At 39.0% G+C, this 18,610-nt stretch overlaps 2 protein-coding genes across 12 annotated transcripts in view; one reads left to right on the top strand and one right to left on the bottom strand.

Moving 5' to 3' along the window:
• The window catches only part of dlg4a (discs, large homolog 4a (Drosophila)), an 82,386-nt gene that overhangs the window by 7,973 nt on the left and 55,803 nt on the right, over positions 1–18,610 (top strand). For 4 of the 9 annotated variants that reach the window (XM_074671561.1, XM_074671557.1, XM_074671556.1 and 1 more), the window contains exon 1: positions 17,470–17,606. The exons of 1 other annotated variant lie outside the window; for it this stretch is intronic. In XM_074671561.1, coding sequence (XP_074527662.1) covers positions 17,505–17,606 — 102 coding nt within the window. In that variant the 5' untranslated portion in view covers positions 17,470–17,504. Of the gene's footprint in view, positions 1–4,366; positions 4,614–17,467; positions 17,607–18,610 lie in introns of those variants that run through there. 4 more of the 9 variants (XM_074671558.1, XM_074671555.1, XM_074671559.1 and 1 more) reach the window with 4 other exon arrangements.
• zbtb20 (zinc finger and BTB domain containing 20) overlaps positions 1–18,610 on the bottom strand; it is a 123,913-nt gene that overhangs the window by 57,858 nt on the left and 47,445 nt on the right. The window contains exon 2 of one of the 3 annotated variants that reach the window (XM_074671570.1): positions 4,119–4,187. The exons of the other annotated variants lie outside the window; for them this stretch is intronic. The gene's annotated coding sequence lies outside the window, so the exon portion shown is untranslated. The remainder of the gene's footprint in view (positions 1–4,118; positions 4,188–18,610) is intronic. 3 annotated transcript variants of the gene reach the window in all.

Raw genomic sequence — 18,610 nt, 5'->3', positions numbered from 1 at the left:
GTTTTGGAGCAACACATGTTGCTATCCAGATAATGTGTTTTCAGGGAAGAAACAGAAAAATACAGCAGGCATTATGCCAAATGTCAGTTTGCGATGTCAAAGATCAATTTGAGTGCTAAAGTGGCCTGCCTGCAACGTGTCACCTTTTGGGAACATTTGGTGCGTCATGATGTCTAACACGACAAATGTAAACCCTGAATTGATTCAGCACATTGGTAATTAACCTTATCCTAACTATTTCAAATGAGCTGCTGGCATAAAAGTTTAAATGAGCAGATACTCCTGATAAACTGGTGTCAATTTTCATTTTAAACACTTAATATGCTTTCATTAATTAGCTGTTACCGATCAGTGGTACCAGTTGGTGTATCGATGTATCGGTGCCCCTCAAGGCTTGATCGGTATCGGTGGGAAGAGATCCGTGGTCTCGATCCAGGCAAACAGCTCTATGCCTTTTTGTTTTTGTTTTTTTACCAGTGCTCTTTGCTCCTTGATTTGAAATGTTGCCTTTGATACATTTGCTTTTTTTTTTGCTGCATTACCAATCAACAGGGTATAAAAGTTTACATTTGAAAAGAACTTGTGTACATTCTGAAGAATTTTTTTGATGGTTAACATTTAAATATTTCATAGTTTAAATAAATATCAACTTTAGTAATTCCAGAAACTATTTCTTTTGCTTTTTACCCCAAATATTACCAGTCTTATCTCACAGTACAGCATGCAGGTTATTATTTAACAGTGGTATCGGATCAGTATCGGTTGATGCCAAAGCCCAGGTATTGGTATTGGTATCAGTATCAGAACCAGAAAAGTTGGATGGGTGCAGCCCATAGACTGTATAAAACATGGACGTAGTCTCGCCGACTTTACCGGTCTGTTTCTGAAACGGAAAATGAAGCACATTGGCTATAGCAGCTAAATTGGTAGTGGCAAGGGCTTCGCCTACAGCCATAGGGTGCTGACCCTCAGCTGTGCCTCTTATTGGGGGAGCTCGCGACCTTAATATCCTCCGAACGGCCGTGTTAGAAAAAAATCACCCACCATACAGTGGGAGCCGGTAGTAAAATTAGCGACTCAGACAGGAGACGTTTTTTGAACCAGGCTGTAAAGAGGTAAATCTCTTTTTTTGGCTTGGTGTGTATGTGACTTCCAGAGCCAGCCTCAAGCGAACATTCCAGAAACAGCAGATTTTAGCACTTCCCCATTGTCTCATATTCTCAGACCGGAGGTTGCCGCTTGGTGCAGCCCTACTTTTAACCCACAAAAAGCTGTCTTTGTTAACATTTGACACAGCGTTTAAGCATTTTGTAAAAAGGGGTTGAAAGTTATACACGTTAAAACAATATAGCATATTACATGCTTACATAAAGAGATAAAATTTCTGTTTATTCTACTTGAAAGCACCTGACGGTAATCTGCTGTTATTAAAATCATTTGATACTTTTTACATTTGACATCAATTTTTCATGGCCAAATTGGATTTTTACAGTCCACTCAAGAACTATTTCCTTTTGCCACAGGCCACACAGACGCAAAGCAGTGCTAAAATTCAGCTCCTTTTACAAAAGTAGTGCAATAAAACATCTTATAAATGTTGAGTCTGGAATCAGTGCCCTCACTATAGACAAGGGTTTACTGATGAAAAACAGTCATTTTTTGCCAACGGCTTAAAGAACTGTTTGCTTTACACTTGATTTATAACATTTTAATGTCTTCCTAATAAAAATTGGTAATCTAAGTCCAAATAAGGTTAGTACATTGTGTCAATAGCAACTTTCAGTTAACAAAGATTGCTGGGCTTACAGTATGCTACCACTGAATGCACGTTTTCAAAACATCCAAAACGTTTCATTTTCATTGTTGCTGTATTGTTTGTTAATATTTTTATTTGTAGCTTAATAGGTATAAACATACAGAAGTGTCCTCTCAAAGACAGGATGACAGCCCTTCCAGCCACTGCTGCTGTGTGGTGTAGGAGATGTATAACACGTTGAATGTACTGAATAAGAATCTCTTGTGAGAGAGTAATATACATTTGTTTGTGTGCTCAGTGATGAAAGTTGAAATTCTGCTGTAAAACCAAAGGTGTAGTGATGTATGTTAACTGCTAGCATATCAATGCAATTTCCTTGATATGTTAGCATCAAGCTAGCACTAGGTTTTCTATATCATTTTTTGTATATTAGGAGATTTATGACATGTTGAATGTATTAAATAAGAATCTCTTGTGAGAGATTAATGTATTTATGTGTACAGTTTTACAGTGCTTCTAAAGTAAAACTTCAAGCAAAAAATCATGAATCAGAGTTTCCCTGGAAAAGTATTTTCTATCTGTTAAGCTAAGATAGCTGAGGCAGAATAGTTGATGTAGGTCTGGTCATTTTGACAAAATGTGAAGAACTGACAAGGGAATCGTTAAGCACAAAGGCTGATGATGGATTAAATTTTTTTTCTGATCAGTTCTTAACAGAAACCAGTTATCAATACCCACCCCTGGTTGTAAGCATGGGCTTAGGTTATCATAGGCTATGCTACAGTCCGGAAAAGAGCATTTCACATGTATTAAAAAAAGGAGAGGAAGAGCTGTATGACACAAAAAGTGAACTCCAAAAGGAATGAGTACAGTGGCTGCTTCATAAATACTGAAAGCTATCCAAAAGTCTGGTCCAATGATTGTTAAAGGTTACCTATACTAAAATATTTTTTTTTTAAATTTGAGATAGACCGATGTATTTTTATTAGTACCGATACTGTTTGTGAGTAGTGAAGCAGGGCAATAACCGATATTTGGAGTTGATGATCTAACAGTAAAAGTGAAAATACTGGCATCAAAATTTTTGAATAATACAAACTCCAGTACCTAACTTTGTTTAACTGCCTTTAATAATATGTTTATTAAACAGCTCCCAGGCTCAGCAGCATGTCTTGTAAAGTTTGATAAACTTCTTTTTTTTTTTTTTTTTTTTAAGACGCCCAATAGTTTTCTACAGTTTATAAAGTTTTCAAAAAATAAAAAATAAAATAAATAAGAAGGCAGGTGACTCAGGGTGGGACAATGCTAGTAACAGTGTAGTGACTGCCGACAGAAAAGCGGGGCTGCATTAGAGCCAAAATACACAGTTTTAAACTGATTTCTCATCGACAGTCAAAATTTACAAAAAAGGTTTAAGCTAGTATGCCTCTAGATGCCGATTATCAGCCCAGCTGGTTATCAGCCTATCCCTAATATAGATGCTGTGTCTTAACGAAGTGTCAGAGATCAATGAAAAAAGGGGAAAATTATATTAATGTCAAATGTTTACTTAGCCAGGTGCCTCCATAGATGACTCATGCAGTGTCTACTAAACCATTAGCCCTGTATTTACATCATTTTCGTAGGTCTCATACACAGAGAATGTAAAAAAAAAATACAATAATGATTTTTTGCACAAGATAATCTCAAGACATCTGTTAGCATTTTTTTGACAAAAAAACTAGGTATCAGATTTTAACTTGGCATCAGCAGATACTCAGTATTTAAAAATAAGATGGGGACCAAGGGCTAAAAAACCAATTGGGATAAAACATGTTCCTCCCTTGCAAACATTTCAAGGGAAGGGAACATTTCAAGAAGACAACAAATGGCAGAAGAGACTTGAAATTCTGGAAAGTTTAACATTGACAGGCAATTTTTATTGGTATACATCAGAGATATCACTTCCACTGTTATTGCTGTTAAATTTACTGATTCAGTTGAGTAAATTTACTTAAATTACTCCTTTGGCAGTATAATGAAAAGTGTGAAAATGTTCTTTATTTGAAAACTGAACAAGTAAATACTTTACAGTTAAAGTGCTTCAGTTTTTGATGGAGGAGGATGTTTCTCCACATCCACAGGGTCATAACAGAGCGTCCTACATAAGTCAGCTCTATATTTTATATAAATAGACTCTGAGGTGTGAATTTGCACCTCAGAAATTAACAATCGGGCTACGGTTAAAACACTAGCTGCAAAGGGATAAATATGTAATTATGTAATGATTGCATAACAGGGATTTCTGTGTCAAAATGTTCCTTATTCTAAAATCACCATGAAAATATTTAGCATTGGCTTGACGGGTGTAAGGTATACGTACATGACGTTGATGTCAAAAGAGGAGACGGCAGCTGAGGAGCAGTGAGGATGGAGGCGAGCTGTAGTGTCTCTGACAGAAAAAGATGAAAAATAATATAAGAGGTTTACTCTGTGTCTCTCCGTCTCCTTCTCTCCCCTCCCTCACTCACTAGCAGTGACAAACATATTTTATGAGTCACGGCTGGAGCAGGCTGCCAGTCCTCTCTTATCCAGACCCTTGCCTTTAACATCAACATATATTCAACACCACCAACTCCGGCTTCCAGGAAAAACTCCCTCTCCTCGTCTGCTACGGCGCCCCCTTCCCCTTTCCCTCTCCCCCTCCTCCTTCTTCTTTATATCCCCTCACCCTTCCCCTGCCTCCCATCTCTCTCTCTCTCTGTCTCCCTCCCTCCCCATCCCTCCTCTCCTCTACTGCGGGTGTCTGGGAGGCTGTTTTTCCTGTCTCTTGCTCATGAAGGGCCGCACTAAGCTCCCTTCCCTCTGCCCGTGTGTGGTAGGTAAATCCACCTCTCCGTTTCATGTCGTTTCTTCTCCTTCCATCTCTCTGTTGCTGCCTCTTTTTTTGCATGTTAGCTCAAAGTCTGCTAGTCGCTCTGGCAGTCTTAGGAAGAGGTCTGCATTTACATCCGTGTGCATCAAAACATTCGCGCAATCTCTCCCACTGCCATCCCAAATATGTGTATGAGGATATTTTTTTTTAGCTCTCCTTGTGCGTATGCTCTGTGTAGATTTATTCAAGCACTTCAGGGTATAGCGTATGAATGTGGCCTGGCACATGTGGGTGTGCGTGTGCAGGCGAGCATGTTTAGACAGGAGTGAAACTCTTGCAGACTTGTTGATTAAAGCAGTATAGATTCATGTGTGCAATGGCTTCATATGGTTAGACAGGTTTTGTGTTTTTGTATGAAAATTATTCATTATTCTTTCTCTATACATGGGAGAACAACAAGCACAGTGTTTTAAATTGACAAAAATAAACAGACGTCACTGAGAGAGAGAGGGGCCATACATGTTAGGGACAGGACTTTGCGCACAGAGCAAACAAGGATAGAGGTGACAGAATGGGGTTTTAGCCATAGTCCAGCGCAGCAGACGTCCTGTTATGTTGATGACATATGCAATGGTGTGTGTTCGTGAAAATGAAAACACTGAGAGAGTCCAGAGCTCCTCCAGCATTAATTAGCTGAGTAGACATGAAGGGCTTGCACTGGGCTGGTTGAGTATTATGGCACCGAGATGCCACTTAATTCACTTTCACAGCCAGAAAATATACATGAGCATGTGTGTGTGTGTGTGTTGTCTGAAAGAGCTTTGCATTGCTTGTTATTTTGAGCTGTCATTGCACATGTGAACACAAAATACGACTTGTCAGTTTTTGGGAGGTCACAGCTCACGCTGGCGCCAATGAATGAAAAACACAATTCAGTTACATTTCCAACTCTATGTTTGATTCCATGTCAAACGAAGCACACTGTGTTTATCTTCATTTTATCGACGCAGACTAAATGTTGGATGATTCAGGTGCTGGTGGTGACATGAGCAATTAAGATGTGTGCTGTGTAAGTGCAAAAGGAGTGAGCAAAACAGAATTGACCCATTTTTAACTAAATCATTCAGTATATGGAAAATTACAAGTTAAAGTTGCCCTGTAGAGCTTTTTGTACACAAACAGAAATTATGTTGTCATTTATTAACAAACAGAAAAGGCATTTTAATTTAGAAAAAAAAGAAAGAAAAGAAATATGTGGAGAGCATTTCCTTCCCTGGTAACCAAACCAAAGATGTTCTGGGTATTTCAAACGTTGTTCAAATCAATGTTTACTTGCTAGCAATCTTTTTCCTCCTAGAGCATTGCAGCAGTCTTTAGAGCAGCACCACCACCTGTAGAATAGTGCGACATATGGTGACTAAATATCCCAGGACCCGCTTGTGCACTATACAGACAAAACAGAGACTATTACAAAAACATCTCCCTGGTGGTACTTTAGGTCTTCAACTGCACAGGTTACTTTTATGAAGCTGCACAGCACTTCTGGCTTCAGTGACTGTGAACATCCACCTGGATTCAAAGACCAGATGATGAACATCTGGATGTTAGAATAAAAACTCTGTTACAGCTGTAGTTCCAGTATATTGATACAACGCTCTGTGATTAAGGCATAATATCTTCAGTCACACAACTTTTAAGACAGAACTATGGTAAAACCAGAAAGGTTCAATATAAGATGTAAAGCTTAAAAAGAGAATATGCTGCAATGCTCGGAGGACCGGGAGATGGAAAGGGGTTGTTGTGAACATTTACACTGGTCAGAGCTTATCAAACATGCAGACAAACAAAAAAAGACACAAATAGGGTCAAAAGCCAGGATGCTCTTTAATGGCTGAGTGACCTTTCCTCAAGGTTAACTGAGCATCCTTTAGATTTGATTTGACCAGACTGTCAGCAAAATATAACTAAATCAGGAAGTGGTGCAAAAGATCTCAGATCCTTAAAACATGACTTTATCTTTGCTGAGTAAAGCTTTCTGTTTCTGTTTTAAGCATGACTAAGCATGAAGACGAAAAGTTCTATAAAAATATATATTTTCATCCTAGGGTTGATCCAAAAAAATGAACATAACTGTGTCCATCAATCCATGAACCAAATTAATATAAACATTTCTGATCCATTGGATCTTCATTTTATAGCATCAGCAGGAAAGATGCATGTGGAGTGTAAATCTATGGAGCTCATAAACTTTCATCACTTATCAAAACTTGTAGTATATTCCAATAATTTAGGGGGCTGCAAATCCTACATATAAAATCAGTTGTTGGTGTTGTTAAAGAAATTTACTCTTAGGCTTAAATACCGAGTTAAATCCGAAAATGTATAAACACACGTGCAAGCACACACGTTTGTGTCTTTATGATCAAGCAAAGACAACTGGATACTTTTATTCTTGCTGGACAACTCAGTCTTAAAACCCACTTGCTATCATTCAAAGAGCATACAAGTCTGGCAGCAGTAGCTACTGTAGCAACAGTATGAGATAACTGGTCAAAGAAATCAAGGCCAAAACCTTCTCTATGCCCTGGTCATTGTTCACACCAACTGGAAGCTCCACAAAAGGAACAAAGGAGTAGGAGTTGAGATAAAACATATAAAACCTTTTTAAAAAAGTTTTATTTTTGGACATTTTGTGCCTGTGTTATGAGAGCAGTGGACAGTGACAGGAAATAGAAAGGGGAAAGTGGGAAGAAATCCAAAAAATATCCACAGTCAGATTTAGTCCTATTAGCTGGGGACACAGTCCTTACAGCAGGTTTAAGATCTAAATACAGGCTTAAACCGTGCCTCAAAGGCATGTAAAACTTAAATATTATCTGGATTTAACCAAATCATAACTTGATTGTTGTGAAATAACAGCTGTAACGTATAACTGTTGAACTTTAGCCAATGTATTTCCCGTTTTACTGAATATTTTCATGTTCTATGCAGATACCCATCCTTGGAAGTTTAACTTGTCACAACCAAACTATGAAATGTTATAATGTACTGTACTACCAAGTTGCACATGGTAGCACCAAAATGATTACTGCTTTTGACAAAACACTGTGCATTACTATACCATTTTATCACTGCTGTGTGATAAAACTTTGTCGGTTCCTCTGGCAGAGGCTGATTTATGATGATTTGTATCATTCTTATCATACAGTTTTAAGGCTGGTCTTCTAGGAAAGTGAGGTTCATTGTATGGATAATGATTGCCCAGTGTGATGGAGATTTTCAGATGAATAACACAGAGAGGTATCTTTTTTTCACAGCTGAGTAAAACTTGAACTAATGAGGTCTTACTGTAATTCAGACATGACAATTTTCACCAGTATTCATTCAACTGCAGTGTGTAGATTTTTATACAACTTGATTCAAAGTTGTTAAAGCTTTGACAAAGAAAGGCCTGTTACTGAGTGAACAACATGTAATTATGGTAATCTGTTCATTACTCTGTGCTATCAGGTCACTTAGGCAGCCAGGCTGCTTACTTAGGTTTCGTGAAGGAATTGTTACATCTGTCTCAGTGCTCTTGCTCTCTGTTACAATGTAAGTGTCTGTTGCATTTCTGTAACAGTGGTTTTCTTGTCTGCAAATATCTGCATGAGCAGTCAACATTTTCAACGAAGAAAGTGCCTTAGTTTGCAGGTTCATGTCTAGGCTGTCATAGCAGAAAAGAAGATACAACAGAAATGGGTCTTGAAGTAATGTTGTGTTACAGTCATTTAATAAGTTGGGTCAACAGAAAAATGCTGCCAGTGGGCTCTTACCTGTTGGCACCTGGTGACTCAGTTTTTATCACTTTGGCTAAAAATGGCACCATGACTGACCAGACTGATGCCCCACTGTGCTTACTCCACGCTAAGCCAAGCCTCTCAGTGGTGGTCTGAGCTTCTTTGTTGCATTCTGAGGCAGATCCAAAAATAAATACTTCCTCTCTGTTTAAGGTACAAGGAAATTTTGAACTCTTGCTTCAATTTAAATTCATTAAAATTAAAAGAAGGATGGATATTGATAACCTATTGATAATGTTCCCTGTTCAAAATCAATTGTAAATGGTTTGATCCATTGACATGATTAGCCTTCATATGTTTAAAGATTCCCTTGTTGATTCTTTACATTGCACCAGAGTGGCCAGAACTTATGTCAACATCACATAAATCAAGCCTGTCAGTCAGCAGCACAATTTCTAAGACAATAGTGGAGAGATCGAAGCGATTGAAAATTTGGCTTCACTTTACCAAAAAGGACGGTAATAACACAAAGTGCAATTGTTGCAACGTTGTTGTATCATGCTAAAGAGGCAATACCAACCATACCTCCAACTAGGGATGGGCATTTCATGCAAAAGGGCTATTCGATATTGGCTCGTAACTATTCAAAGATGATTCGAAGATTGCCCCCCCAAGCTGTCGCCGCCCACACACATATCTACACCCAACAGTGGGTGACAAAGCCTGCAACTGACTGTTGATCTGCAGACAGTACTGCACTTCCGGCTGCATGCCTTGCTCTCACACAGCTGTGCAGTTGTTGATGACTAGTGATATGCTAGACTAACCTTGCAGAGTTTGCACTGTACCACAATTTCGTTCATTTTTTCGAGGGAGTTCCCATACTTCCTAATCGATATTTGAACGTCTCCTCGTTCTTGTTTTGGCTGTAAATCCTCCAGCCTGTTCCCTTCTGGTCTGGCTTCATTCATTATGTCAGTTTATTGCCGTGGTCAAGTTAAATAGGATCTGGTTTGGACACGGTTTGTTTTATTTGAACATCATTGGGTATTTTAGATGGTTTCCGTGCATAACTTTCTGTACCACTTAACCCTGCTTTTTGTGAAATTGACATGTAACAGCTCCGGCATCCTGCTTAAAACTGCGATTTGCCCCAGACAGGACAAGTGGTCTTCACAGGAACTATTGAATATTTTTGATGTTAATGACTTTTCAAATAATCAAAAATCATTGTCCATCTCTACCACCAACATATAAAAAAAATTGTCGACGCATGGTGTTACATACCTACAATGCTATATCATTTTTATTTACCTACAAAATGTTTACACAGAAAAAACTGTAAAGCCGACCTTTAGTACACAGAAATTTCACAGGAGGAATTGATTAAGAAATCCATAAAGAATAGGATTGATAAGCAGAATCAATAATGGCATTGGTATTGATAAAATCTTATCAATACCCATCCAAAAATGAAAAAAAAATTGCTTCTTTCCAGCAGACAGTCCCCTCATCAAAATTTTTTTCCTTATTTTCCTATCATGCAATTTTTATTTTCATAGTAACGTAAGATATCCAGTGCAACAAGAAGGCATCTTTACCTGCAATTTCTGTAATGCAATAAGTAAATTAAAGCTTTGAAGCTATTGATGAGCATTGTGATGCCCTCAATTAAAAACTAAACATATTCCACTGCAAATTTTATGTCTAATTTAAGCTATCTCTAAGGAAAACTAACAGTAACACTGAAGTCTGACTGCTATTAACTGTTATTTATAAGAAAACTTTAGTGTATTTAAGATTGAAGTCTTGACACAGCAGGGCTTTTCAAAACCATAGTAGCACAAAAAAAGACAGGTGTCCAAAAAATACAATTGGCTGGTGATAGCATGTTAGCACACAAAAGAAAGCTCCTGTAGTGGGTATCTTCACTGATTTGGCTGAGGTGTGAGGTGGTACAATTTATTACATTTGGCAATGCTGTGCAGCACATGGATTTGAACAACCAGGCTTAACAAATAAGCTGGTGTCTACTAAAAATAGCAGATCTAAAATTAAGCTGTTCTAATTTAAAAACTGGAAAGTGAGTAACCATTAAGAGTTTTTTTTATATAAAGGATTAGCCTTAAAGAAAGTTAATGACATATTTTTCTGTATTATTGTTTTTCTAATCTTTGTATAATTTTATACCAATATCATCATGACCTCTGATCATTCTGTCCAACTTGGTGTTTTGTTGGTTTTTCCATTTCTGTTGTTTGAACTGATGTAAAACTATTGTGGCATAAAATAAACACGCTTATGTACACATAAAACAAATATCAGGCTAATGAAATATGGCATACACAACAGGACCAACTGTTGTGTAAGCATGTTGCAGAGAGGGTGTGGGTGGTTCTGCTTTACAACGGACAGATTTTTGTACAGGTTGGAGATACAGTCCAAAGCAATCCTACTTCCCCCATTTTCCTATGTATGAGTCTCAGATGAAGGACAGCTGGCAGAGGACAACACTGCTGTTGTCTATTGTGTGGGTGGAGGCACAGCAGAAGCAGATTGTGATAGAGGAAGTGAGGTGATTGCTGAATCAAACTCCACCGGTCGTTGCTGTGAGACTTTCTTTGCATGTCACAGGAAGATGATCATCTGTTCGTCTTTCATGATTACAGTGTAGATGCTGACTCCCAATTGGAGGGCGGTGGAGATAATTATCCCAGAGAGCTCCATTTAACCATTTAATAACTGTCTCCAAGCAGGTCTGCAGCCATGTGAAGGAAAAAAGTGACTGCATTCCAGGGCTAATTGATTTTTTGGGAGGGCTTTTTGAAGTGTGTTGAAGGTGTACCATGCACTTCATACTTCATGCATAATGCATTGCTCCAAGTCATCCCTGTTGATGATGACTCCATTGTGGCATGTTTAATTTACACAGCCGAATGGTTTTGCAGGAGAGAGAAGCAAAAATATCAGATGTGAAACATTGTGGTTTGCCTGTAGAGCAGCCTTTAAGTGTTTCTGTTGCACCTGCAGCTGGGGTGAGCTGAAAACTATCACAGGATCCAGGGCGTCCTGATTATGGCTGGGGAATAGTTGTGTTTATTCTACTTAGAAGATTGAACCCAGGACAACTTGAGCTGAAGAAAGCAGGGCTTTTACAAGTCTTAGTTAATGTATCCATCCCTGACAATTTAAAGAGTTATTTATTTTGAGATGAATTTCTGAAACCCCACAACAACTTGTTCAGCACCTGTCCTAATTTTTTAGCTGACAAAGTCTTGTTTGACAGCACAGTGTTTTCTATTACAAACAGGTGAAATCAGATATTCAAGCCAAGGGACACCAGGTTCTGTGTAGGTGTGAATACTATAATTCTCACCTCAGGTGTTTTCCAAGTCAGTAGAGCTGAGGCAGCCTCGGAGCCTCAGGAGATTCCCAGTTGTGTTTGCTCTTTAGTTACACTATTCCACAGTTGAAGATGCTGATGCTGGAGTTTACAGAACGATTGAAAGTCGCTGCTTTTTGTTGACAAGTTAGCCATCTGTGTTCCATATTTCAGGGTAGATCCATCCCACCCACTGCTCAGATAAGTTTGGACCTGGCAGGCCAGTTTTTGGCTTGTGAGCTTGAAATAAAGTTCATTTGGAGGACACTTGAACGTGCAGGTGTAAACAGAGTAAAAGCTGGATATTTAAAATGCCTCGTTTTTGTATAACATTCAGTCCAGTCTGAAAAAAAAAACTTCACCAACATCTGATTGATCTGCAGCTATTTCTCCCAGAGATTTTATGAAATTCTAGTTTCATCCTTGAGGTACTCTCTTTTTTTTATAGGTTTTGGCTGCATTTTAGGATAATGTGGAAGTGAGTGAAATTAAGAAATCCTCAGATCAGCTTTAGACATTAGACAGTCCAAAGAAAAAAAAAACACCTTTTCTTAATTTACACAGGTGATACCCTGCTCACACCTTCAGGCTTCTTAGAAAAAAATATGAATATGCTATTAGGTATGCATGCCATAGTTGGCTCCAATACAGGTTTTAAGAACAATTGTAAAGACTGAATAATTTGGGGTCTTGTTTGTTCTTAATTCCCTTGGAAGCATCAGCGTGACCTGAGAAAGTTGTTATAGGTTTTAGAGGTCAAAATAAAACATTAAAAGATACAGAAAAATATGGACTTTATAATTAAATTCCTTTGAAATGAAAGAATTAAGTATATGAAGAATAACATTATTCTCTCTATTCATTATTAAGAGGGAACTGTTTTAAGTTTATTGTTTTTCTCAAAGAGGGGGATCATGCTTACCCACATTTTGGATATGGATATAAAGTAACAACCCTGGTTGTCAAAACTTAAAGACTGCACAATTTAAAACCCTAAGTATTCATTAGTTGTGGAAATAACTGAATCCGTCTGTAAACTGCTCTAAACAGTCCCTTTAAAAATTGTAAGCATAGCATTGTCACCTGAGTCATATTTGAAAGTTTTCAGAAAAAAGAAAAAACAAATTTGTTTATAACCTAAATCATTTATGTATCAATTTTATTTAAGTTCCTTTGACTGGGGATATTATGCTGTGAGCTCTGCCCACAAAATACCTCCAGAGGGCTGGCCAATTGGAGAAAAGGGGGTTTGTGGTGGAGAGAGCCTTAAAGAGACAGCGGCCAAAAAAAGCTATGAAGAGTGACAGACAGAGGCTGATAAGGGTTTTGTAAAACACTAGTGTGAGGAAAAAAAGATTATCCTGAGCTGCAAATATATTTCAGTATAAGGTAAAAAAAAGAGGGGCTTAATACATAGTCATCAAAAATGCTACAACATTTTATGTGGGATGCTTGCTCGTAAGTCCCAGTTTGTTGATGCATATAATCATCTTACCATTAGAAAACAGTTCCCCAGCTTCTAATCAAGCCATATTGTAATTCAAAGAAATATACTTTGCACATTTTTTGTATCCAGGGAATGATTGCCAAATCTATCATGTGAGAAACAGACTCATCTCTGTGTGATGTTATAATGTTAAGAGTAAAGTGATATTAAAAAGGCACAGAATACTATTTCTGACTCTGGAATTTATAAAATCAGTCAAGTAGGACTTTTTCCATGGTTGGCCTTCAAATAAGCTTTGATCTAAATTTTTCTCTGTCACAAGGCTCATAATTTTGTCCTCTTTCATAACCACTGAGACTAAAAAGATTCAAAGATGGCTACCAAGGCCAACAGAAGAGATGAGGAAATGTTACAACACTTCTGGCACAAGCCACAGTGTGTTGAGCTGAGCACGGATTCAGGCATTAGCTGGCTTCATGCACTTCTTTAACAGCCAGTGGTGAATAAAAGCAGCACTGGCAGCTTCTGTGTTGTGTGTGTGTGTTTGAGAAAACACTGTTTACTTGTTGGGGGAGCATGCAGGAGCAGCACAAGGAACCTGTCTTATTTACACGTACACCTCTGTCAGAAGCAGTGGTCTTACAATTGCAGTGAATGGAAAGTGAACTATTTGTTGGGGATCTTCCACCCCCTGCAGATGTTGTCATGGAAACACTTTGGATTCTCTGGGCCTCTCTCTCTCGTGCGTGCGCAAAACACACACACACACACACACACACACACACACACACACACACACACACACACACACACACACACACACACACACACACACACACACACACACACACACACACACACACACACACACACAGTGCAGCATCAGGATGTTTCTATACTCAACACCACGGTGCAGGTTTCCATGTGACTCCCACACTTACATAATGCTGTAGTGGAAGGGGGAAGCCACTTACAGTATATGATCACCATGGAAATTATACAGTCTCTATGGCAACAATACATGGTGTTAAAGTTATTTTCATCTTTATATGCTTGTCTGAAAATATTCTAAAAGAAATATATGTGTAGAAAGTTGAGCACCTTTTGGACCCATTAAACCATCTGTAGTACATGTTTGACAGGTAGGTCTATATAAACAGGCTGATATGAGTGTGTGTCTGTATGTGTGTGTGTGTGTGTGTGTGTGTGTGAGTGTGTGTGTGTGTGTGTGTGTGTGTGTGTGTGTGTGTGTGTGTGTGTGTGTGTGTGTCTCAGTCTGAAGCATCCAAACCAAGAATGGCATGCAGACCTGACCAAGATCTTTTTCTTCTGATCCAATGTAAGAGCTCTCAAAAATGGAAAAAGCTTTCACACATTTACTGCTTTAAGAAGCAGACATAAGGACTAAAATAAGATTTTTTGTATGAGGCTGTAAACAATTGTTGCTGTTTAGTTCCTCTCAATTGACTGGGCATGTACCATCAACTGTATAATACATAGTGCTAGTCTCTGTGATGTCATCCATTTGTGTCTGATACAAAGGTTTTAAGCCTATTGTCGGTGGATGTCATACAGAAAAAGCTTGACACAACCTAACTTTGTTCGAGTTAGCATAGGGTAAGGGGGCTGGCCTTTAGCTTCCTTGCAGACAGCCACTTGTCAATCAAATGAGCTATGCGACTGTATGGGGAAAAACTTGTAAGTTGAATAACTTTGAGAGTAAGATGTCGTGAAAAAAAACAGTCTTTACAGTGTGTGCCAATAGAGAAATAAATGCTCAGACCAAAGCCTTTCCTTTTTTCAGCAGACTGCAAAGATGTTTCTTTATCAGTTGAGAGCTGGGGTTGCCACTTGGTGTGTATGTCTGCTTGGTCAAAGCGAAACAATGATTAAGGAACATGGTATTTACAGCGCACAGTACTTTCAGAGTATTCTGTATTTTGTACTGTGATCTTCGATAGAATTAATTGGACATATCACTCTCAATAGCCTCAAAAACAGACCTTCAAACAGAGGACCATTCCTGTTTGTATAAGGCATGTTTAATATTGTGGATTAAATAAGACGATCAAGACTAAACCATCATATACGACGGACTGAGATATTGTTCCTGTTTTCAAATTGGGTTAGATTGCTCCTTTGCTTTCTCTCTCTCCCATTTTGTGGACGTATTTTTAAAAAGCACCATGGGAAAGTCTTTGGAGAAAACTTTGTTGTAATTTTAAAAAGAGAGGGGCTCTGACTCATTGTATACTCCTTTATCAGTGAAGTGTCAATGCCACAGTCTCCTATCAAAATAGATTCAGTGCTGCACTCAAGGACATGGTTTTCTTTTTTAGGAAGCAATATCCATGGAAACGTTTGTGGGAGTGAAAAAGTCTCCTCAGTCTTCTTATGTCATCAGAGAGAAGAGTCAAAGTATGGAGTAACATCAGTGGTAAAAGGAAAAAACGTCAGAGAGCATTACAAGAAAGCTGTGAACAAAGCTGAGCCCACACATGGAACTAAACACACTATCTCCCAAATGAAAATGATGTGATTATGAGTGAGGGCTCTTCAGCTTTATTGATGTTCACATTATTGTTCTGAAAATCACATTACTGTACAGACTGGTCTCTTGAGGGTAATTCTATTGATTGTATTGATCTGGTGATTTATATACCCCTGCCTCTGGTCTTTGAGTTGCTGTAAAGAATTATTTCCTCTCACACTGTGTTAAAATTCATGACCTCCCTCTCTATAGCCTGTGATAATCCTGCTGATGTCTTCCACACATTGCAGATTTCCCAGGATATCCCCTGCACTCTGGGAGGGTGATGGGGTTTAAAGAAAAAAAACTATCAGCAGCACACTGGAGTATTTGGAATGGTCCATGTGTTCGATCTAAAGCTGACGTCACCTGAGAACGAGGAGCCCTGCACCGCAGTCGGTCCTGAGATGAATGCACAATATTTAAATCTAGATTACCTGGTTCTCTCGCTCCACCCTGTGGACACACCGTGTCAGCACAACCACACACAGGAGAGGAGAGAAAAACAAAAACAGAAACTAAACCCTACATTCATCAAATGAAATACATTAAAGATGGCACATTATGATGTTTAGCGAGTTTTTCCATTTTAAAGTAATTAACTGTAAAAGTTTTGCTACTCTCTTTAAATACGATTAATAATAATTTTTAAAAGGAGCATCAGACAGCTTCTAAATCAGATTTAAGTGGATTATACGATATATAGTCCCAATCATAACATACAGGCTGTTATAAAATATATTATTACTTATCGGGGGAAGTAAGCACATCGGTTTCTAAACATAATTCATCTTTCTCCTGCAATATGCACTTAATAATCCAAATCTATGTGGCCAGGCCAAGATCTTGGTTTGTTTGGAAAGCGATGCGTTTTACTTAAATTTGATATTTTATTCAGTCAAATTCAGCAAAGTTTTGTTTTATTCATTTTTTTCATCAAAACTTTAATAACTACAATGCATCCCATTTTCCTAAAACATGTGAATATTCTCCAATTTAGAAATTTGACTGAAAAGAGGTCACTGAAAGAACTGTGTAGTGATCAAGTGCTGTCAACCAATCTGGAGCATTTCAGCACCTTGGACAGTATCTCCAGCATTGTTTCTATTTGTCCAACAGGCGGCACTGTAATCACATTATAACCATGTGGTGGAGAGGGAGCGGGCTGTTTGATGTCTAGCCATTTGATATTTCTCAGGTTACACTGCCATGGGATAAATGTGTGTAGATGTGTGAGTGCTTAACTTTATTAGAATATTCTAACTTCCGATATAATGCTTTATTGTACCACTGAGCACCATTATTATGCCGCTGCGCCCCATTCAGCTTCCTTGCTGCTTTCTAATGATTCCAGCTGCGCGCTAAGCACAAACTTTACGGTCAATCATATTAGAGAGAGAGAGAGACAGAGAGAGGCAGGGAGAGAGAGAAAGAGAGAGAATCATGAATGGTGCTGCTGGTTTTCAACCTTTGGACATGTCTTTGGAAAACGACACACGGAAGCTTTAAACGTGACAAACATGCAAGACGCAAATCTACACAACAGCACGTTAATTGGACCCGAGTGCCGCTGCCGTTACGTGTCACCCGGTCAGTCTGTCTGTTAACCGGCATCACTGACTATCACTGACCCCCTCCTCCTCCTCTCGGCTCTCAGTGGCTCGCTACCAGCTGTACCGTGGCTCCGTGTGTGTGGCGGCGGACCGACGAGCTGTGGTCTGTGCAGTCCGCCAGCTGTGAGTGAGGCTTTGGACTGATGTCTCTGCCTATCAGGAATTTAAAGTGTCTCTCGCCGGTCATGTGCCAGTGTAAGGTCATCTGCAGCAACCGGACCCTCTCTCTCATGTTCGGCTGCAAGGTAAGCCCGGGGTGCACGCGGAAAAAATATCTGCAGAGAGGATGCCTGTGGTCAAAATGCAGAATGTGAACTGTTAACTCGCGGGAAAACGTTTGAAAAATACGACTTAAAGACCCTTTGCTTCAAAATCATGAATTTCAATAAGGAAGCTAATTTGGATCGCGCTTTTCTCTTGACAAAGCTCCAATTGAAATTAGCCTACAGAAATCACCCATCTACAGTAGACACTCTTTTCCATATTCTTTGAAGTGCCGGCTCAATCACAACACATGATCAACACTATGGCATGCATGGTCGCTTTCCTCATGCTAACATATAGCACACTTGCATTGACACGGAACGGGCGATAGCCTCCCTGGCAGGCGTCGCGGTGTATGGTGTTCGCTCTTTCTTTACCATAAATATTCAACGGGATTAAATGAATGGGAGATTAATGGAAATCAATGACCAGCTGGTATAACCTGAATATCTGTAGGTTAGTTCGCAGCAAGGTTTACCATATGTTTTCACCATACTGCCTGGTTTACATTTAGCGTTGCATGCCAGAAAAGCACACTGCATGGCAAGCTTTTGACCTTGGGAAATGCACTTTATAGCTCAGGGCCACTTAAATATCAGTCATCATCAGAGAGAGTAAACACCGCAGGAGGGGCTGAACCCCAGCATGAAACCAGGTAGCATGGTTAGTGGCCCTGCTGAGTTCTGTAGAGTACTGATGAATCAGAGCCAGTGGTGGTTCTCAGCTGTTCATTATCAGCAACAAACAGGATATAACGTTTAGCTGTGTGTTGACTGTTGCTTATTGTTGTCTTATATAAAGAAATGTTGGTGTGCTCTGTGCAATGAGCAGCATGTTAAGTCATTCATTCACTGATTGTTGCTCATCGCTTCAGGTGTTAGTAGTATGCTACCCTGAGCCAGATCTGTGTTTCCCTCCACATGGTGCTCTATCTGTTGGCTTTTTAAAGCCAAATCTGACTACACTAGTCTGCTTTGGTCCAAGA

This window comes from Halichoeres trimaculatus, unplaced genomic scaffold (assembly GCF_033239565.1).
Source record: "Halichoeres trimaculatus isolate MK-OKI-2021-1 unplaced genomic scaffold, fHalTri1.1 fHalTri1_scaffold_6, whole genome shotgun sequence".
Taxonomy (NCBI): domain Eukaryota; kingdom Metazoa; phylum Chordata; class Actinopteri; order Labriformes; family Labridae; genus Halichoeres; species Halichoeres trimaculatus.
The sequence above is the reverse complement of the archived record's forward strand: the minus strand, read 5'-3'. Positions and strand labels throughout refer to the sequence as shown.